Genomic DNA, 22,811 nt, shown 5'->3' on the forward strand with positions numbered 1-22,811 from the left:
CTGGTAACTCAGAATTTCCAACTTCTGTCTTATTCAAAAATTATCACCAGAGATTTGGGATGAGAACACTTTGAGACCTTGCCTCCACCCATCATGTAACGTACTGAGGTCACCTGAGGAAAGTACCATGGAGGGGTTGTGGCACAAGGAAGGGATCTCAAAACTACATTGTAGGTGACTGACAGCTGATGCCATAAGGCACCAACTCTGGTCATTCACAGTGGACATAGACGTACTTTTTCACTCCTCTTTCAAACCGTCAGTATTTTCTGTTCAAAATGTGAACACTGGCACCTTCGTATGAGTGATATTTGATATGATATTGGAAGCAGATGAAACCAAATAAATATTTGGAGATCATTGTCTGTGCATAATCCTGGAGAGTGAGTGAGTGTGGTGGCCAGAAACTGAAAACAACACATTTTGGGAAAACAGCATTCATGTATCGCACAATAAATGTCTGTGGATGTTCAGAAACATTTGCTGATAAGATGACTCGAGATAAAATATTCCAACATTATGATGATCCACAGCACACTGCACAAATCACATAAAAGTCTCTGAGAATAAAGCATAATTATGAGCTGGTAAAATATGTCACCTGACCTGAAACAACAGAAGGTAAGAAGCAAACACAAGAAGCAAACCTGCATGTTTGCAGTGGACAGGAAATGTGAACACGTCACACAACTGCTGTGGTCAAAGCTACAGGAGCTGTTTGAGGTTTGTATAAAAGGAAAGGAAGCACAGAGAGGCCACAGTCAGAAGAAACACTCTGCTCTTATCTGTATTAAATGCAGCTTCTCTTTTTATTATTGATGTAAAGTCAAAGTGTTTGAGATCAGCTGAGGATCAGAGTGCAGCAGGGCTGGATGTGAGGATGGGGCACTCTTTGCTCTGCATGACGGGGTTATTGTGTAAGTACATTTGTGACATTGTTTGAATGGCACTGATTAATGAAAGTGTTTCTCATGTGTGAGAATTAGAGTGTATCACTGGTTTGAAGTGTTTATGTGAGAGTTTGAACAAAGCATATTTGTGATGTTTATGAAAGTTACAGACAAATGTTGGCTGGTTCCTTGGTTCAGTTTAGTCTGGAGTATCGTGTTGGATACATCGCTGCTTGTTGCACTTGACTCATTGTTGTGTACAAGTTCATATATTAATAGTGTTTTATGCACAGAAATATTTTGATGAGCAGTAACTGTGTCATGTGAAAACTTATCTTTAAAAAACAATTTTGTTCATTTTGAGTTTGATTTTCTGTCAGTTTGATCCTGATGATGTTTAATCTTTACTTTAGTGCTCGGTTCTCTCTTCTACGTTAATGCTGAAGGTGAGAAATGGTTCTTTGTTTTCTTCACATTCATATAATATGTATAATTTTAATCTGATATTTTGTATTTCATGCACCATTTTAAATCACACCCTGTTTCTCTGTTTGTGCATCGTTTTATTTAAGATACTAAATGGGTTTATAAACAGTGAGTGAGTTAAATCCTGCAGGTCTGTGCAGTCACTCTGTGGTTTTACTCAGAATATTAATTAACTGCTTTAATTTGTTTCATGAAAACACATCTTATTATTTTCAAGTCCAAATGTCACCAGGATGCAGTAAATCTTTTGACTCTTAACAGCAGCAATAAAAATCAGCTCAGCTTCAAAATGACTTTATTCTTCCATCAATCTCTAACTTGATGTGTTTATGTGAACAGTTCCCAATAAGCCCACCGTGATCCTCGAACCATCCTGGCCTCAGATATACAGCAGTGAGACAGTCACTGTCAGATGTGAAGGAAGTCAGACGCTGTTTGTATGGAGAGATGGCACATTAATCAGACCTCGAACATCTGAATACAGAATCAGCAGAGCTACTGAGTCTGACAGTGGAGGATACAGCTGCTGCACCATGAGTCTTTCAGTCTGCAGTGACATCATCACACTGACTGTATCATGTAAGTTGGACACATTTCATTGAGTCATATTGTTCTTTGTTTTAGTTTAGTAACAAAATCAGAGAAAATCGTAACAAACATTAAACACAGATGTGATGATCTCAGTTTCTTCAGTACCTGCACATGTGTAGTTTCCACCACTGCAGCTCAGAATTATGACACAATTATTTTGTTTTTATAATTTATTTGAAGTTGTTGATCAAACATAATCAATAAATACAGAATGAGCAGAGCTGCTGTCTGACGATGGAAAATACAGATGCTGAAAAAAGAAAAGGCTGATCATCAACAGAGAAGAGTTCTGTTATCACATCACAGCCCTGGTTGGGGTCGGGGATAGCATACAGTATGAAAAACATCTGTGTAAATTATGAATGATAAATGCTGCTGACTGTGCACTGGTTATGCATCTTTATGCATATATATTTATGTGATCATGATCCTTAAAACAAACATTTAAATAAAAGACAGATTAACAAAAAATCTGAAAATAAGAGTGACCACAATCAACTGGCCTCAGATCAGCTAACAGTGTATAGTTCACCTGTCTCTGCATTTAGGAGTACAGTTTGGTGACAGAGCATAAAAACAGTCTCACCTGATTCTTGATTCACTCTGATAAAGTTTTCATCATGTTATATACATCCAGTGTTAGCTCCTGGCTCTCTGGCTGGCTAACAGTTAGCTGAGATACCTGTGCTGCCCTCATGTGTGCTGCTGCCAGTTGTTGATTCTCATCAAATTTGCTTTGAAGTCACTTTTTTTTCTTGTGCTGTTTGTGCCTGTTTGCATCAAGTGTGATGATCACACTGAGATCAGGGACCGACCTACCTGAGAAACCTGAGATCTATTATTGAACTCCATCCATCTTCTTAACCCATCATCCAGGGTCGTGACCTATTAAGCACTTACTGAATTAAAAAAATACATAAATTGTAAATTAATAAAAATAAATTGGATTTTTTAAAAATTACAATTGAGTTTTTATGTTGAAATCTTTATTTGTTATATAACAAAGTTTTTCCTAAAGCAACTGACAGTCTGATGTTTGTCTTTCCTGTAACATCAACAGCAAGTAAACCCAGAGCCACACTGACAGCACACAGTTCAGTCATACCAGCAGGGGGCAGTGTGACACTGAACTGCTCTGTGGAGGGCTCTGCTGGCTGGAAGTTTGACTGGTTCAGACGTGATTCAGAGTTTTCTGGAGGTCAGAAAATAGGAGCTGGAACATCAGAGCACACGATCAGTATTTCAGAAGGAGGCATCTATTACTGCAGAGGAGGGAGAGGAGATCCAGTTTTCTCCACAGAGGACAGTGCTGCAGTTACAATTCAGAAACAAGGTGAGGGTGAAATCTTGTTGTGAAATAAAACGAAACATCATGATTAACCTGAAGTAACAATTAATTTATGATTTTTTCAGTTTAATATTTGTGTTTATCTGTTTGTTAGGGAAAGTTTGGGCTGCTGTGAATCTGCAGCACAGCTGGTCTCAGATATTCACTGGTGAGACAATCACTCTCAGATGTGAGATTCAGGGAGGTGAAGGAAAGGTGTGGAAATATGAATGGACAGCACCCAACACAAACAGCCCTCCAACATCCAGTGAATACAGGATCAGCAGAGTTTCAGTGTCCCACAGTGGAGACTACAGATGTCGGGGTAGCAGTGACTATCTCTTAACAGGATGGAGTGATGCCTTCAGACTGACAGTTTCATGTGAGTTGGACCATGATTCATGCTGACATTTCATGTTTTCATGTTTACATCTGTCTTAACAGGAAAACTCCAACAATTATCCAGCTGTCTGCAGGCAGCTCAGGACAACAGTCTTTCTCACTGTGCAAACAGAAAGGAGAGACACCATGGAGGCTCTTAAAATATCAGCAGTTTAAAGAGGAATGTACAGAGATGACAGTTTGATAAGAGGATGATAAATCAGTGAAATCTTTAGTTTGTTAGACAGTCTAATGTGTCACATGCAGGTAGGGATGGGAATGGATAAGAATTGATTGATTCTCATTGGCTCCACTTTGAGAGTCGCCACCATCTCTAAGCAGAATATCAAAGACATTCATGCAAATTAGAGGCTGTGAGGTCAAATGTTTGTGCATGTTGGAGGTATTTCTCCTCTTTGTTGGGATCAGTGTTGGGATCATTTCTCAAAAATGTAAAGCAAAAAAGTTCTTACACAAAATCAGCACAAAGAGACCTTACATCGGTTGTCATGGTGATTCTACAGTAGAAACATGAACAGGTAGAAATGGAGCTGCAGCCTGACTGCTCATCAGTTTGTTAGGATGAAGTTCATCACTCTTGGTTATTGGCTAGCTTAGCATTAGCATGCTATCCTTGCAGGTGCTTTAAAGAGCTCCAACAAAAACTACTTTGTTTCTGTTTGTAGATAAATTAATCAGTGAAAGTTTAAAGTTTGATCAGTGCTGTAACAAGTTTATTCTTGAGGATGATTTAATGTTTTACTTATTTTGTTTCTTCAACAGCAAGTAAACCCAGAGCCACACTGACAGCACAAAGTTCAGTCATACCAGCAGGGGGCAGTGTGACACTGAGCTGCTCTGTGGAGGGCTCTGCTGGCTGGAAGTTTGACTGGTTCAGACGTGATTCAGTCTCTTCTAAAGCTCAGCTCATGAGAGGAAATGAAGCAAACAGAGTTATTAGTGTCTCACAAGGAGGTCTGTACCACTGCAGAGGAGGGAGAGGAGATCCAGTTTACTACACAGAGGACAGCAGTGACGTCACAGTTAGAGAAACTCGTGAGTTTAATTATTTTATTTCTACCAGACTAAGAGGTCATTATGTAATGTGTGCTAACAACTTTATCTAATAGCTGTGAGTTTATTAACCCTCAGATAAGTTTTCTGCTCATTAAGATTACTTGGAGAGGTGGGAAAATAGAAACATTTATTCAACTTTGTTTTTGATTTAAGTCCAAAATTGTGAGATTAAGGACTCACCCTCACAGAGAATGTGCTCTCCAAAAAACATCAACAAAACGATTCAGACCTTTAAAAAATGTGTTTTAGCTACAAAACCTCAAATTGAGGAGAAAAATGAGATCTTGCAGTGAAAAGTTTCAGATTTTGTTTTAATAACAAACAACAAAACAAATGTTTCTGTGTTACAGTGTTGATGTAAACACCAGCCGTACCTGCAGGTGTAAACATGAGACTGTGCTATAACAATGTAAACACTGTATATGAGAGTTGTGTTGGATCTGATTGTTCAGCGTTCAGCATGGTGATGGCTGAGGGATCAAAGCTGTTCCTTAGTTTGTTAGTTTTTGTCTTTATGGCTCTGAAATGTCTGCCTGAAGGTAGACGTTCACACAGTGCATGACCTGGGTGAGATGGATCCTGAAGGATTTTCTTCGTGTTCCTGAGACTGCGGGAGCTGTGCAGGTCTTCAAGTGAGGGCAAAGGATGGCCGACTATCCTCTGGGTGACCTGTATAACCCTGTGGAGCTAATTCCTCTGTGCTACTGTGCAGCTGTGCTATACAGTTCTTCATGTAGCACAGTATGCTATCAAAAACCAGCTACAGGTCAGGGTGTTTGAAAATATCCCAGTGCATCCTGATGAAACAGTCCTGCCTCTGGCCTGGTTTTGACTGTCTTTGTGCTGATTGTAGCAATTTTACTAAGTGGGATGTGGCCGTGATGAAAACAGTTATCTGTGGTCAGACTGGCCCGAGGTGTGGTTTAACCCTGTAGCCTGTTGGAGGTTGATTTGTTTTCCACTCATGTTACTCTCATGTTTTAAACATCTGAATTTTTATGTTTCTATTTGTCTCTAACTGGATATTTTTCTGTGAACAGTTCCCAGTAAGCCCACTGTGACCCTGCAGCCATCCTGGACTCAGATATACAGCGGTGAGACAGTCACTGTCAGATGTGAGATTCAGGGAGGTGAAGGAGCTCAGTGGATGTATGAATGGAGAGCAGCCAAGTTAAACACACCTCCAACATCCAATGAATACAGAATCATCAGAACTACTGAGTCTGACAGTGGAGGATACAGCTGCCGGGGCAGGAGGGACTATTTCTTCTCAGAGTGGAGTGATATCATCACACTGACTGTATCATGTAAGATCTTTCATCCAGAGTATCTAAATAAGGAAAAAAGCACTTCTTCTTTCTTACAGCTTTATAACTGTCTTTCATGTTGGTCAGTAAAATGTTTAGTTTTTATTCCAACAACAAAAACCTGAACAGCAGCTTTTTATTCACAGTGAAGAGAACAAAACATATGAGAGTAACTTCTCTGCTGTGCAGCTCTAATACATGAAAGATGAAATGCAGAACAAATGCTGAATCTGTCTCAGCTGCTCCACCACATCCACTAAGAAACATTAAATCCACTGATTGTTCCTCATGTGTGTTTTTAACTTAGAAATGCAGCAAATTAAATATGAAAGATTAGTGTTGTGTTTGTGTGATAGTTGTACAGTTTGTTGCAGCTTCACCATTAAAGTTATGTGATATTTATTCTTTCCATATTTCCACCAAGTTATTTAAACTGGTTTGATTCAGTCATTGACTTTTGTTCTTTTTCTAAACTGAACTGCAGATAAACCAAAGGCCAAACTGAGAGCTGATAACACAGCTGTTCCAGTAGGGGGCAGTGTGACCCTGACCTGCTCTGTGAGCCCATCATCATCATCTGGATGGAAATACTACTGGTACAGAGATGAGAAATCCTCTGAAGCCCTGACCACACAAGATGCAGTTTTCCACTCAAATGGACAAATCAGTGTCTCACAGGAAGGACTCTACAGGTGCAGAGGAGGAAGAGGAAACCCAGTTTACTACACAGAGGACAGCCAGTCAGTCAGGATTGGGAAAACTGGTCAGTTTAACATGAAGTCAGATAAATTCCTGATTAAGGAGGAAGATGAAGAAAAAAAAAACTTCAACATTTTTGACATTCACGTGTTTTTATTGTACTTTCTTGAACAGTAACAGCCTCAAACAGGCCTGTTGTGACTCTGTATCCAAACTGGTCTGAGATATACAGAGGAGAGACGATCACTGTCCGATGTGAGATCCACGGAGGAGACACTGAGTGGGATTATGAGTGGGAAACAAACAGCATGATAAAAGCTCCAAATCAAAATGAATACAGGATTAGATCTGCTTCATCATCCAACAGTGGAAACTATCGCTGTAAGGGCAGAATGAAAAGTTCACAGCATGAAACAACAGAGTGGAGTGATTCAGTCACACTGACAGTTTCTGACAGTAAGTAGAGTCATAGTTCATTTAACCTGGAAATAGAAACAGTTTGTAAAAATATGTTTTTATTAGTACATGTTGAGATATTTGACATGTTTAGATAGTCTCACTCTTAAAGTTCATCATAAATATTTGTGAGCCAACATTTTAGTGACATTGAATTCAGAGTTAAGAGACGAAAGATTGAGAGAAAATCTTTGTTGAACAGATGAACCCCGTCCTGTCCTCACTGTGTCTCCATCATGGCTGAGTCCTGGAGCCTCAGTAACTCTGAACTGTGAGGTTGAACATCCGTCTGCAGGATGGAGCTTCTACTGGTATAAAGCTGTTCCTGATCTATCAGAGAAATCCTCCAGTTATGAGCTGCTACCTGATGGCAGTGGGACTGCACAGGACTCCTACATCATTCATGGACAGACACACACAGCAGGATATGTGTGCAGAGCTGGAAGAGGAGACCCAGAGTATCACACTGATCACAGTCGACCAAAGTTTGTTTGGTCTGCAGGTCAGTTTGAGGATTTTTAATCTTCATGCTGATGATTTGAAAGTCTGTAAATCTGGCTGCATGACTATCAGGACTCTTGTGAACCAAACAAAAGTCAAACGTATATTTCCACTGTGATATGTTGATCCTAACATCTGTGAGCTTTGTGTCTTCACTGCATGTTGTTTCCAGATGTTCATTCAGCAGCGTCTCTCACAGTGAGTCCTGACAGAGTGCAACACTTCACCTCTGACTCTGTCTCACTGACCTGTGAGGGAAACTTCCCTGAGTGGAGAGTGAGGAAGTTCTCTGAGGACGGCCGACTGTACTCTGACTGTAGGAGAATGACTGGATCCACATGTGACATCAACACATCAAAGTCAGATACTGCAGTGTACTGGTGTGAGTCTGGATCAGGAGAGTTCAGCAGTGCAGTCAACATCACTGTACAGAGTATGTTATTATACATTTACTTCTTGGATCTGAATGATTTAGACGTCACATGAACTTTTGTCCCAGCTTTGCTGTATGTGAAGTCATTTTATCTGGAGAAAAATAGCAGTTTTTAAATACACAAGATCAGATCTTCATGATGAAAAACATTTGTACAATCTGTTCTTATTATTGTTTGTCAGCTCTTTCTAAATGTGTGCACCAGCTGATGTGACTGAAACAATTGTGTGTGATTGTGTCACAGATGATGGTGATGGTCCTATCCTGGTGAGTCCTGTTCATCCTGTGACTGAGGGAGCTTCTGTTAGTCTGAGCTGCAGTTTGAGAACACAAAAAATACTTTCCAATGTGTTTTTCTATCACAATGACAAACTTATTCAAAATGATCCCCGAGGGGAGCTGAAGATCTCTGCAGTGTCAAAGTCTGATGAAGGTTTCTACAAGTGTCAGTACTCAGGAAGAGAGTCAGCACAGAGCTGGATGTCAGTTAAAGGTGAGCAGGATCAAAACATCTGATGGATTTTTATAAACCAATGACTGAGAAGGAACGTTATATTGTCTGATTTAAGTCTCAAAGTCACTCGGCTCCATTTTATAAAAGTATTTTTTTTTTTATAAAATTCTAATTTATTAATAATTAATTGCTATTTGTTGTTACAGTAACTGTGTCAGGAGCTGACAGCTCTTCGTCTCCTGTGTGGTTGATTGTTGGACTGGTTTGTGGAGTCTCTCTCATTATTATTCTCCTGCTCTTGTTGTATCGCTGCAGACAGTCCAAGTGTAAGAGCCTCTTTTCTGTTATTATTATTGTTATTATTAGTATTAGTATTGATATTGACATTTCATTGAGTATCTGTCACGGTTAGTAAACTAAAACACAACTTTATCACAGAACTTAGAAAATTATCCAAATAAAAAAAACTAGGAAAACAAATTTCTACAAATCTTATTAAAACAAACTTTGATGAAGGATGTGACAGTAAAGGAAGATTGAGACAGTCTATAAAACACAATATAATGAGATGATGGGAAACAGGTGGGAACACAGTGATAACTAATGCCCCTTTTCCATTAGTACATCGGTGGACAACTCCAGGCTTCGAGGACCGGTGTCCCTGCAGGTTTTAGATGTGTCCTTGAACCAACACAGCTGATTTAAAAATTAGGTCCTCAACATGTCCTGAAGTTCTCCAGAGGTAACAAACTAATAATGTGATTCAGGTGTGTTAACCCAAGGTGAGATCTAAAACCTGCAGGACACCGGCCCTCGGGGCCTGGAATTGCCACCCCTGCATTAGTACCTACTTGGATCAACTCACAACTATTCGAATCGTATTGACTGGTTTTCTGTTACAGTCAAGTACCACCTAATGTGTGTGGTCGTCCTAATAGCAACGTGGCTGAGCATCCTGTGACGTAATTAGGATGCGTCAAACACACTACAATGAAGGTGGACGTTGAGGCGATGATATACCTGCTGCTCAGTCTGTGAATTTTCGTCAGACTCTGGGACCACGGTGTTGCTTTTGTAGCTGTTTTCCTCATTGCTGGGTTTCAAAAATGGCTGTTTTGATTTTCATCAATGTAATACTCTCATAAGTCATTGAGTGACGCCACTGAGCAGTCAATCAGTGGGATGCAGGCTGTTGACGTCACATTTTGGGATCGCCTCGGGTCGCCTGGAACTCCGGCTGAGTAAATACTGAAAAAGTACCTGGTAACAGGAACTATGACCTGATGGAAAACCCTGAAAACCATGGTGACCTGACCTGAGTAGTTACTAATGGAAAAGAGGTTAACAGAATGACTATGGAGGATGTAAAACTAGACCCACGATACAGACGAGAACAGAGTCCAAAATAAAACAGGAAATGAGTGACACTGAGACCTGGAGTAAGACACACGAGCTTGACGCAGACAGTAAACAAAACATGGAGAACAGAGTGAGAACACAAGGGGATAAACAAACTCTCATTAACCAAATAGACAGATAACTGTAATGTAAACATAACATCATACGAGAAAACGAGAATGTCAACAATACAAAATACAGAACTATGAAACTAAGAATGATCAAAAATAGAAAACCAGAGAAACCAAAACATCAAACCCCGGGTCAACCATTCAGGGACCTTGAAGGAAGCACAGGCAGGAAGTTACCTGCTACACATTGTTACCTGTTGCACCTCCAGTGTTGGGAAGGTTACTTTTAAAATGTATTCCATTACAGAATACAGAATACATGCCCCAAAATGTATTCTGTAACGTATTCCGTTACGTTACTCAATGACAGTAACGTATTCTGAATACTTTGGATTACTTAATATATTATCATGCTCTTTACAACAACGTGAATGTACTATTGCTGTGTGATTTATTACTATTACTGAAGGTCCGCGACTCCGAACTGTAGTAAAGGGACCTCTGACTAATACGGCGGGGTCCCTGTCGGCTCGTAGCCAAAAAATAGCTTTACTTTGTTGTGTGGGTCAACTTTTCTTGCGAGAGACAGAAAGAGGCGTTGAAAGGCTGCTCCAATGGAACTTATTGTTTTCGGAGGAAAACACGAACACGGTGTACAGTCGAGTCTTAATAGCTTACTTACAACTGGGCTCGTCAGGCACTCTTCTTGGCTGCAGTGGTTATTATTATATTTACATGCTTCCAGCTCCCGTTTTTCCTCGATGACAACTTGTACCTTTCTACTCCCCTTTTTCTCCCTCCTCGCGCTCACAGACACATAACGTGTATGGCAGTCCATTCTCCCTGCAACACGGACTACACTGCCCATGATGCTACATTCTTTAGAGCTATGCTTGTAGCATTCTGCCTGTTAGCTTAGCACAACAACAACAACAACAACGAAAAGGCGCTCTCTCTCTCTTTTTTTTTTTTTCTTTTCTTTTTTTGTCCCGTTTGGATCTATAGCCATCAGAATTGTTATCTTGAGGCCAAGAAAGATGCCAAGCGGATTTATTTTACCAAGTGGATCATCATGGCCTTGCCATATTGGTCCATTTGATTGACCTTTATTATAATTATGAATTTATTTTATTTTTAGTTGCAAACGGGACAGACATGACTGGGGGATAGGACAGGGGGAAAGAATGAAAGAAAGAGGGGGAGAGAAAGAAAGAAAACCAAAGGGGAGAAGAGACGGTGAGAAGGGGGGGAAGAGAGAAAAAAACAAACAAACAAAAAAAAAAACAAAAAAACAAAAAACTCCTGGGTCACCTGTATGGAGAAAAAAAACAGAGGAGACAGCAAACAACAAAGAGCAACATAATAATAGAAAAAAAAACAGCACCATCACAATAAACTAGCCAGCCATTGATATCAATAGTTACTAAATAATAAACGATATTGTGCAACACGCAAGATAGACAGCGCACAGTGTGCTTTGAGGCAGCAGCCAAGAAAGCTGTAGTCCGCGTCTGTGAATACCCATGTGTACACCTGTGTGCATACCTGTGTGGATCAGCATGCTTGCATTCCAAAGGTTTCTCCATGTAATGATCTGCTGGGGAGCCACAGCCCTGTCCTTTATGGTATCAAGCAGGTATGGAGGAGATCAAAACTCCAGACATCCAGAGGCCCCCAGAACACAAGAGACCAAGGAAGACCCACAGAGGGGCAGCTGCGCCACTGTCCCAGTAAGAGCTAAGGAGAGTCCCAGATGAGGGCTCATTCAGCAGCCACGGAGCAGAAGCCAGGGGGAGTTGCAGTGACGCGCCCATGAGCTCCGCCGGCAGCCAGCTGTGCCTGAGTGACCGAGCCCCAGGCCGAGAGGCCGGGGGCACCCCACCTCCGAAATGGCCCGAGCGAGCCCCAATAAGCGGCCGCCAAGGAGTGAGCCGGTGTGTACCCGGACGCCCACCCCCAGATACAAAGAACAACCAACGCACCGACACCTGAGGGAGTCCGCCACCGGTAGGGGAAGTGGTGGTGGGTGGAGATAGGCCTCCAAACCTTGGAGGGCCCGAGATGTCCCCAGAGAGGTGGCGTCTGATACCCAACCTGACATATAGACACAAACATACAGGCACACACAGACACAAACATCCATTCCCACCCTCATGCTCTCATATGCACTTCACACTCAACCGACGTGGAGACAGACATAAAGAGACGCTGTATACACGATCACACTCCCCAAGCGTACTCTACAAACCGGGTCTAGGTACCCTTGCCCCTGGAGGGGGGAACCGCACCCAGACCCAGGTGGTGTTACCCTTTTCCCTGCGGTGGGGAGAGGCAGACCGCCCCGACTCCGCAGCAGCAGGGAGGCCCCACACACCAGACCGCAGCCGGACGGCCAACTCCTCCTAGCCCCCCCGCTCCAGCAGGCCGCAGAGAATGGGGGTGAGAGAAGACTCCAAACCTCCCTCCACCCGCTCATAGTAGTGTTGATGCATGTGTGTTCTAAGGTGCAATTAAAACCCAGGAGGGCATGGAGCTACCTGCCAAGGAGCAGCAGGTAAGCGCATAGTTCCTCCTGCTAGCCCTCAATGTCTACGTGCATAGCTGGACTGGCCATCGGGCATACCGGGCATTTGCCCGGTGGGCCGCTGGCGATTTTTTGTTTTTATGGGCCGATCGATTTTTTTTTTTGGAAGGGTATAAATAATGAAAGGTGTTGGATTGGCCAATTGGTCATGATCGACTCTGGGCTGGACCAATTACAGCCGAGGAGGTCGGATGCACCCGCCCCCTTGTTTAGCAATCTTATAGACGAACTAATGGAGACGAAAATGGAGAACAAAAAAGGAAAGGAGGTGCAGAAAAAATTAGGGCCAAAAAGAAACAAGCCCTTCAGGCAGACGCTGCCAAATGTGTAAAAATAACTGAATTGTTTGGCGGTGGCTATGACAGAGCTTCCACAGATTTAGCAACATCAGCAAGTGGCGGAGGCCAGCAGGTGGATAAGGGAAAGGGGAGGCAGGAGGAAGAGAGACCGAGGTGGCCGCCGGTCATAGTGGCAAGTGAACTGAACTTTAGGTAAGAGGTTATGACCTGCTGTCTATCTGTGTCAGATATAAACCAAGTTTAGTTGGAGTTTGTTTTCGTTGTGCTGACTTTTTACAGTCGCTTAGAATAACTGGTACTGCGTACTAGCTAGCATGACGGCGTTTATATACTGCTGGGCGGGTGCTATGAAGTTACTGATAGTAAATTGTATTTTATGCTTAAGGTTAGTTTCTCAAACTCCTCACAATCTTAACAAATTGTGCCAATCCTTACATGTTGCACCAGGCTGATTTATCATCAAAAGTGGAGAAGTCCGTGACAGGAGACAGAAGAGCAGCAGAGAGAGATGGAGAGATGACTTTATGTCATCCATGAGGGATGCATTTGACATATGTTTCACATATTATAGCCCAACAAGTTACTCATAGCAATTTAAATACGAGCAATCAATTTTTGGCAAATACCGGAAATCACTTTTTGGCACAACACCGGCTATTGCAGTTAATAATACAACAGCTTCTTGCCATTTTTTGTGTTTCTTTTTATAGCTGTGTAACTGAGTTCAATTGAAAGCCTGCATGCGCTAGTACCTGTTTGCCACAAGTTCCCAGAATCCTTTGCGGTTTCTGAATGACGTCACATTTTTGGTGGGCCGGTCTCTAGTCAAAATGCCCGGGCCGATTTTTTGTCCCAGTCCAGCCCTGTCTACGTGTATTTAAAATTGAGAGGTGGGCAATGATTCTTGGGGTGAGGTGTACACCCTGATGGTAACTTGGACTCCGTGTATTGTGCCCACCCCCAAGATCCTATATGTATGTGTAATGAGGGTGTGAGTAATGTGAATGTCTAAGTTGTGGGATCGCCCAGGAAACACACAGTCGCAGAGAGAGAGAGAGAGAGCGTCGCCCTGTAACCATGGCAACCGTAACGCTGCCGCCTGGAACAACAGAACGTAGCTGTCAAACAAAACCCAATCAGTCCTGACCCGCGACAAAATGAAACAGGAAAGTACCGCAGTGTAATCCATTTATTTCAACAAAGTAACTGTATTCTAAATACCACCTTTTTAAACGGTAACTGTAACGGAATACAGTTACTCATATTTTGTATTTTAAATACGTAACGGCGGTACATGTATTCCATTACTCCCCAACACTGTGTACCTCCAACAGTTACATCATGGTAGCTGAAGGGTCATCAGCTGGGAGCCACCCTTCATTGATGTTTTGCTCCATTAATCATGGAACATCTTGTGGTGGTGGAGCAATGGGTGGAGGTCTCCCTACTGTCCCTGCAGCTGACCCTAGGACGCTTGTCTTCCCCACAGCTGGTCTTTCCAGATCTCCATTAACTTTCACATGTCTTAGATTCAGTTTGTGCTCAGTTTTTATTAAAATCTAGTTGCACAAACATCTAAATAACCAACTGACTACATGCACAAAAGATCAGAAACAAACAGGATTTTATAAACTGATTGTATCTTTAACTCGACTGAAAGAATCCACAAATGTTATTGTTTCATATCAGAACAACACAAACAGTAACACCATGATGGGTTCATGCTCTGAAAATATCTGATAGTCCTGTTGTTGATTTAAACACAACTAATGAAACTCTGTAAAAGGTTTTTCTGTTTTTTCATTTATCTTTGAAAAATGTGTCATGTTGGTTTTCATGTGTGAGCCACTGAAACACTGGTGCAGTACATCATGTGAAAAGCACAGAGCAGCTAGAGATGAAACAGTCTTTTAATTTAAGGAAACTGGCACCATGTCATTGGTTTACAATTGTGTAACTAAAATATGAACATTTCAGGTGCAGATAAACCCCCAGATGTCATTTACTCTAATATTGAACTGGAAAACTTTGGAAATAAGTGTGAGTACACAAAACATACAATGTAGAATAAAAGCCTGGAAAGTTTTTGAAAAGTTTAAAAATATATTAAATGTTTTTCTTTTGTGGATTCGATCATCTTCACAGGGAAGCATCATAAACCAGAGCAGAGTGCTGTTTACTCTGAGGTGAAGACGGGAGCTGCAGGTACAGTCACAACAGTCTCATTCAGTGTTTGTACTTGAACATGTCATCACATCATTATATTGCAGGTAATTATAGGTCAACATGGAGTTTAGTTATTCACTTACTAATCAGTGTTTCAGCTTTACTGAATCACAGCATCCACAGATTCTGACCCAGACCTCAATCACAAAACACACACATGCAAAGCTGAAGTGTCACAGGCAACAAATGATTTTTACTTAGATTTCTTTCCCTGTAGTTGTAAAAAGTTTAAAGTCCATATGTATTCAACATGTTTGTATCATATCTGTGCTGAACAAATGTGTCCTGAGCTCTGACGTCTCTTTTAGAGGACAGTCTGATGTATGCTGAGGTTAAACAGCCCAAAAAAGAAAAAGCCAAGAAAAACAAAGGTGAGCAAAGTCTGCCATCATCTCCACTGAATATTGTTCATCATGTTTATCTGCTCTTACAATGTAAATCTGTTTATTTTAATATTTATATTTATGTATTCACAATCCATCAGCTTTTAAAAATCTACTATTTTATCTTTGCATTAGTGGAGACATCCAGTTTCCTCCTGGTTAATGATATTATTGTTTTCAATGATCTTCTCGTCATTCACAGGAAAATCAAGTCCTGCAGCTGATGCAGCAGTTTATTCTGAAGTCACATCAGGAAGCTCTCTCAGTAATTCTGCTGCCATGCAGGCTGATTTATTCTTCACATTATTAAATGTCTTCAGCTCATAATATCTTTACATGTTGGAAATCACTTTGTCTTTTTGTGCTTGTCTTACAGGTCAGTGAGGAGAGCTGTAGCAGCAAAGCCAAGAAGAAGCTTTTTATGAAGCCACTCTTGCTCCTCTGCTGCCCAAATATCAGACATGCTCAGCTTTATGTGCAGTTACAATATTACATCATAATATCATATAGAGTTAGTACTCTCTTATAGCATAAAGCATATGTTCTATATCAGCTGTTTTTATATTCTTAAAGCTTTCTGTATATAAAACTTAACTGAATGTTTCCTGTTTCAACATCAGAGAGAACAAAGTGTGAAATATGTGATCTTTAGTAGCTGATAGCACGACTTTAAGTCAGCAGTGTTACATTAAAAAGTACTGTTATGGGCAGCAACACATACTTTTACTGTATTTGTTTAAAAATCTACATTATTTAAATAAATGATCTGATCAGTACTGTGTGAATTTGAATGTAATGAATGTATTTCTTGATTTCTTTTCTTTTTTGTTTTGTTTTGGGGGTTTTTGCTTTATCTTAAACATTTTTATTCATTTTCATGCATTTATAGTTAGATTGAATCTGAATTGCTCAACTTGAATAAAAGCTTCTAAAACTGAACTATATTTTTAACATTTAAAACAGATTTGAAGGATGGGTCGGGCATATCCTTCGTGGCCCAACCTATCCCAAAATTCATAGCGCGGCCCAGCCAATTCCAGTTTCCAAGAATGGCGGCAGCTACTTAGTTTTAATATTACTCTTATTACTCTTTCTGGGTCACAAAATAAACTTTTAAGATATTTTCAGCTGAGAATGTAGCTGTGTGCACTTCAAATATCTGCTCTGTTTATCAAGACATCACATATTGGCAAAAGTGCTCCTTTTTGTTACCCACCAGCTCGATAGCTAGCCGGGGTTTCAAGGCTCACAAGAGCCGGCGAGAACACTGAACTCCCCGGCACATCATTTTCAGATCCCTGCGGTCTTTGGCTACTCAGGTTAAACATGATCTAAGTCACTTAGATGACTTAAAAAAATATATTTTTTTGGCTTTTCTCAGTGTTTTATTTGTTCCTGAGTAAATCGGTTTGGCTGAGATTAAAGTTATAGTTTTTACACAGCTGAATAAACATCACACAAAACTGATTAAAAAGAGTGAGATGGTAGAATTTACTCCAGTGTCCTGTTATATTTTAGATAGCAAGGAGCAGACGGCTGAGTTTATTATTAAACTTTACTGAGACAATCTGCAAATTTCATTAAAGTTTAATAAACTATCATCTAGTCTTTATTTTTAGTTAGCACATATCTTAAACACTTCAAGCTGTAAGCTAATGATAGTTATATAAGAGCAGATGCTGCTGGTGCAATAAGCTGCACGTTTTACGATCCAATGGATGCATGATCTGATTAGTCAACTATCAAAATAAGCATTTGTGGCAGCCTTAGTCTGAAGTCATAAAACAAGAATTATGTATATTTTTTGATGGGTGTATTTTAAAACTGGAAACATGACGATAGAGAACAACCTCTTTGTTCTTCTGAGCGGTCTGTCGTCCTTACACGTGTGTAACAAACTGTTTATTCTGCTGTTTGTCTTTTTATCAGAGGAAACTGAAACATCTCATGATTTCTGGCTGTGCCTGTGGGTTGAGCCACAAATCTTCTGTTCAGCAGGTTTGATGTTTTCAGCAAACTTCACACAGCAGAGGAAACAGGGAATTCAAAGAGCACCGTGGGAATTTCATAAGCAGCTGTTTTCCTGATTGTTGATTTGTGATTTGCTCATTTAGTGCTTCTGTGTTCAGTTTGTTTGCTACCTGATGTGTTACTACAATATTTTAAGTTATTTATTGCAAGTATTCATTATCAAAAATACATTAAGTCATCGTTTAAGGACGTTTTGTGTAGTACTTTAGTACAAAATATAATCACTGGGTTGTGTTTGGAGTTGGTTGCCAACAGAGGGAGTCATTTTATTATGACTTCATCTGCTTGGCTGGATGTTAAATATTAGAAGATAAAAGTTGAAGACTTTGACTTCAGAGTCTATTATTTGCCATGTCATGTTGCAATAAATAAATACAATACACACAGTTTTCTGTGTCTATAAAAAACAAAGTGTGATGAGCCTTAAAAGTGAAAGAGGATGAATTATTTCTTCTGAGCAGCCTTCAGTGCTTTTGTCACTTGGTGGAAATGATTTTAGTATCACACTCTGTGTTAGTTAGTACACTTTTGCAACATATGTATTTTGTTTGTATGCTTTTATTTTGAAAAGTAGTTTTGTTACTTCCTAACCTCATCCTCTGAACGCAATGAGGTAAACTTAAACTTAGAGCAAAGAGGACATAAAGGAAGTCGCGGCAGGAGGCCGTGGAGCTGTTTCTTTGGAACCAGTGTCAGACCTGGAGGAGGAGCCAGACCCAGTAACAGGTGATATACAACTGATAGACGACAGAGTATATCTTTACCATATTATTCTGATTTATTTTACGGCTGTTGTCACTTCATGCATAGTATTCTCTTTCATTGCTAGTTTGCTCTGTGTGATTTTATTTTTCATTGCATGGCTTGTTTTTATTGTTTTATTTAGGAAGAGTTCATCTTTTAGTTGGCTTTAAAATACAGGAATTTACTGTAAATAAATAGAATTTTATTAACTACTGCTCTGTATGCCTTTACTGCCACCCCTTTAAGCTGCTCTAGTCTTCTGTATCTCTTTTTACACCTACATGTGTGTAAATGACTGTTGGTGGTTACTTTCTATCCTCTCAGAGGCTTTTTTTTATCCACTGAAAGGCCTCGTGGTTTGTGACCACCTAGAAAAGAGGAAATGCAGCCTGTGGTTTCAGCCTGAAGTCTTCTGTGTTACAGATATGCTGTTTTATGTTATCAGCTCATAGCAGAGAATTAACAGGGAATTCACACAAAGGTCACAGTGGGAATTTCACTTTGTTCTCTGTGTGCATGACACATGTTTATATTTGCTCCCTGTACCCGAATAACAGTAATAATTTTCTCTGGTACATTTAAGTATGGATGACAGTGTGTGACAGCAGATTAAAAATGGTGTCACTGCAGTGATGACACATACTAAACTAAAGGGAAAAAATGACGTGCTGTGAAACCATGAAAATAAATTTCTCACACTGCCTTCATACAGCTGCCTTCAACTGTCACCACAAAACAGGCGTTTCAAAACTTTTGCTCCAGGTTTTTGGTATTTTTAGGTTCATCTCAAAGTATCACGTCTACCCTGTGAATGTTAATAACTGTTAATAAGTTCACTACATCACCACCATCACTCCTATTAATGGAGCCCACTCATCCCCAGACTCTGAATCCTCTATGGAAGGCTTTTCAATCAGATCTTTGAAGTATTCCTTCTACTGCTTACAATATCCTTGGTTGACATCAACAGTGCTCCAGGTGTACTATAAACTTTTTACTCTCCTACCACAACTGAGTTTTAGTTTCAGCTGCAGCCAGGGTTGCAGTATGCTTGGCCTGCCTGTACCTGTTAGCCTCCTCCAAGGTGCCACAAGCTAATAAAGCCTGAGAGTTTGACGTCTTCAACTTGATGGCTGTCTTTACCTCTCAAGTCTACCATCTGGAATACCACCACGACAGGCACCAACAACCTTGCAGCAGCAGCTCTGTGCAGCTGCCTCAGTAATAGAGAAGAAGAACACGATGCAGTCAGATCCCCAGCCTCCTTCAGAATCCTGATCCAACTGACAACCAGGTGGCGATCATCTCAGCTTCTTGCTTCATCTGAGAGTCCAGAACATGGGGCTGCAGATCTGATTATATGATTACAAAAGTGATCATCCTTCGATCTAGGGTGTCCTGGTGACATGCGCTCCTCAGGTTCAAAGTTGGTGTTCATTATGGTCAAACTGTGATTAGCACATTAGTCTAATAACAAAACATCACACAGGTTCAGCTGATGCAGAAGGTGAGATGATTCTCACATTATGGACATGTGGCAAAAAGCAAAAACTGGTCTGGTGCTGATTTTTGCTGTCAGCTGTTACCTGTTTAGCTCTGGGGTAATGATGCATCAGCTTCATGTATTCTTGAAGTCAACCCACCATGTGTCATTACACAAGGGAGGCACTTAAAGCTCAAGTCGAGTAAGGTGGACCAGAGAATAGGGCTGTATCTACACCTGACTTGCTTCTAGACATTTCTCACAGTGAATTAGCAACCAAAAAAACTGGCTTCCTCATCTAAGTACTTAAAAAAAACCAATATTTATTTATTTATTTTTGTTTTGCTTTATTTTCTTTCTGATACAGCTTACCATGGTTGTGCCAAGTAGATTTCATCACAAAGTTTTGAAGACATCCCACAATCAGAGCATTTGGGTGTTCATAAGGCTTACAATTATATTCAGAACTATTTCCTTTGGCCTTGACTGAAGAAAGATGTATCTGGTAACATTACAACACGTCACATGTGTCAACCAGACTAAAAAGCTGTCTCGTATTCCAGGGATTTAAACGTTGTTGTCACGATTAGTTAACGGACTCAGGCTCAGACCAGGGAAGGGAGAGGTCCGGGAAAGAGCTTCACAAAAAAATCTTCAGTAAGAGATGAACTGATGGAAACAACTCACTGATTCAGATTTTCAGCCTACTGAGCAACTGACGCTGATAGCTCAACGATCCAGCGACGAGTAGCACAGTGCTGCCTATTTAAGTAGGACTCGGGATTACGAAGATAGGCAGCAGGTGTGGAAATGGCAGGTGCGTGGACCAGGGGCAGGAGCCTGTAATGTGCACCCCCTCTGGTAGGAGAGAGAGAGCGAGAGAAAGAGCAAAACAACAAAAACACATGTTGCGTAATTCGGGATCAGCTGGTGAGGCACAGGGACCATGACAGTTCTGCTGTCCATGCTGTCCATGTGCCCATTTCCACAGTGTGGAAATAATGATGGTTTTTTGAAACAGGGAAATGTGTAAAAAAAACCCTTTCCTGTTCCACCTGTGCTGATGGCAGAGACTGCAGAGATTCAATCATCTGCTGCTCTGTGAGTTCCACCTGTTGACATCCTTTTGGGAACTCTGCCACTGATCAGTATCCATTGCTGCCAATTATGGATTAATTAATTGATTATTATGTGGTTCCTGGGCTTGGTTGGGTTCTGTCATCATGAAGTTCATTAAAAAAATGTTTCATGAATATTTGCTCTGACTGAACTTTTGAAGGCTGGACCAGTGTGAAGTTTGTCTCATTTTAAGCTTTAGATGATAAAACTTTCCTGTTCTATTCTGTTTTCTCTTCTGGTCCTAGAAGCACAATATTTGAAAGTGGAATCAGCTCTGTTTCACCAAACTTGTGATACTTGTGTAGCCGAGTGGTAAATTAATAATAATATTTTCCATTTCAGTTAACCAAATAACTTAAGGGTTAACTGCAGTTTTCCCAAAAAAAAACGTAACAAGAAATGCATCTTGGGACTTCCTGTTTACTTTTCTTTTTGTTGTGGATGTGGAACGGGAATGTTGTGAAGGAGTTAAATTGTTGGTAAGGAATTGTTAAATATGCACATAACTCATTGAAACATATTGTTATAATTGTAATGCAGTGGCAAAACGTCAGTATTTTAACAAGATGATGTATTTCTTAAATGTGTGATGCAAAGGACCTGTATGTGCAGCGTGGAGCGGCCATTTTCTCCATGCAAGGGATAAGCTGCGAGATCGTCTATGTGCTCCAGTATTGCAAGTGAGCTGAGATTTCTGTGGAATGTAAGTGTGTATAAACATGTATGTAACACTTCCACATTTTGTTAAAGGAGCCTTGTGTGATTTAGTTCTTTGTATTTTGTTCTGCACAGACAGAGGCCACTGCCGTATTTTTGTGTTTTGTATTTCATTTCATTTCTTTTATTCCTCGTATTGTAGTGGCGCATGTTTGTTTAATAGGTTATTCTGTTACTTTGCCACGTTACCCCTCGTGCTGTAGATGTTCAGTACAAGTCCATATGGCCGCTGTTTGACAAAAGTGAAGGTCAAAAGACATTTTTTGGTTTGTTCAGTCGTCATTGACAATAAAACTGCACATTTAGAACCCCAGTAATTGTGTCCTGCGTGGCTAACCATTTCCCAGGCTACACTTGTATTTTCAAACTGAACTTCAGCCCACCTGTGTTACCTTCATGGCCCACGAGGGGGCCCTGGCCCACACGTTGGGAATTACTAGAGCTGACAAGGTGGTAACTCAGAATACAGTAGTTTATTTGTAAAACATGTATGAAAATAACATGTTTGTCAGCATCAGTGGTGTGAAGCATGTGTGGCAGAGCTGAGAGAGATTCTCTGTTTGTTTCGATACAATGTGATGGTAAAATAATGTTTGCCTGCTGGCTTTCACAGAGGTGTTATATCTGTCACTGTGAGTCAGCACTGAGCTGCCGAGCTCGCTTCAGTAACACAATGATGACTTGACTATCTTTTTCTTCTGCTGCAGAATTAAAATGAGGAAGAACAATTTAAGCTAAATATGTGTGTTGCCTTCCAGAAAACATGTTTTATCTCTGACAGCTGGCAGCAGAGAGAGCAAAATGCAAAGTTTTAAAAACTCAGTTTTTTGTCTTTGCTGGTTGTCATCTCTTGTAGGAATGAATTTTTATTGATTATCCACTTCCTCTTTCCTCTCTCAGTTATGTTAAAAGCATCTTGCTAACTATGTAATATGTTATGTATGTCTATGTATGTCATGTATGTGGGCATATGGCAGCACGGTGGTTAGCACTGTTGCCTCACAGTAAGAAGATCCTGACTTCAATTCCACCATCAGGCCGGGGTCTTTCTGTGTGGAGTTTGCATGTTTTCCCCATGTTTGCGTGGGCTCTCCCCAGGTTCTCCGGCTTCCTCCCACAGTCTAAAGACATGCGTTTGTGGGGATAGGTTGATT

The 22,811-nt window shown here is 40.7% G+C and overlaps 2 protein-coding genes across 2 annotated transcripts in view; both read left to right on the forward strand.

Annotated features, from left to right (window-relative positions):
* The window catches only part of LOC308408036 (Fc receptor-like protein 5), a gene marked incomplete at its 3' end in the record, with an annotated part of 241,472 nt that overhangs the window by 81,691 nt on the left and 136,970 nt on the right, over positions 1–22,811 (forward strand). The gene's annotated exons all lie outside the window — the stretch shown is intronic.
* On the forward strand, positions 4,605–16,062 carry LOC308403225 (low affinity immunoglobulin gamma Fc region receptor II-b-like; the record flags this gene model as incomplete). Its single annotated transcript, XM_080892495.1, has 9 exons — positions 4,605–4,731; positions 5,793–6,059; positions 6,544–6,822; positions 8,809–8,928; positions 14,932–14,994; positions 15,100–15,159; positions 15,489–15,551; positions 15,766–15,828; positions 15,940–16,062. The coding sequence occupies 9 exons, from the start codon at positions 4,605–4,607 to the stop codon at positions 15,945–15,947; spliced, it is 1,050 nt and encodes a 349-aa protein (XP_080748621.1). The 3' UTR covers positions 15,948–16,062.

This window comes from Rhamphochromis sp. 'chilingali' (assembly GCF_963969265.1).
Source record: "Rhamphochromis sp. 'chilingali' genome assembly, chromosome: 1".
Classification (NCBI taxonomy): Eukaryota; Metazoa; Chordata; class Actinopteri; order Cichliformes; family Cichlidae; genus Rhamphochromis; species Rhamphochromis sp. 'chilingali'.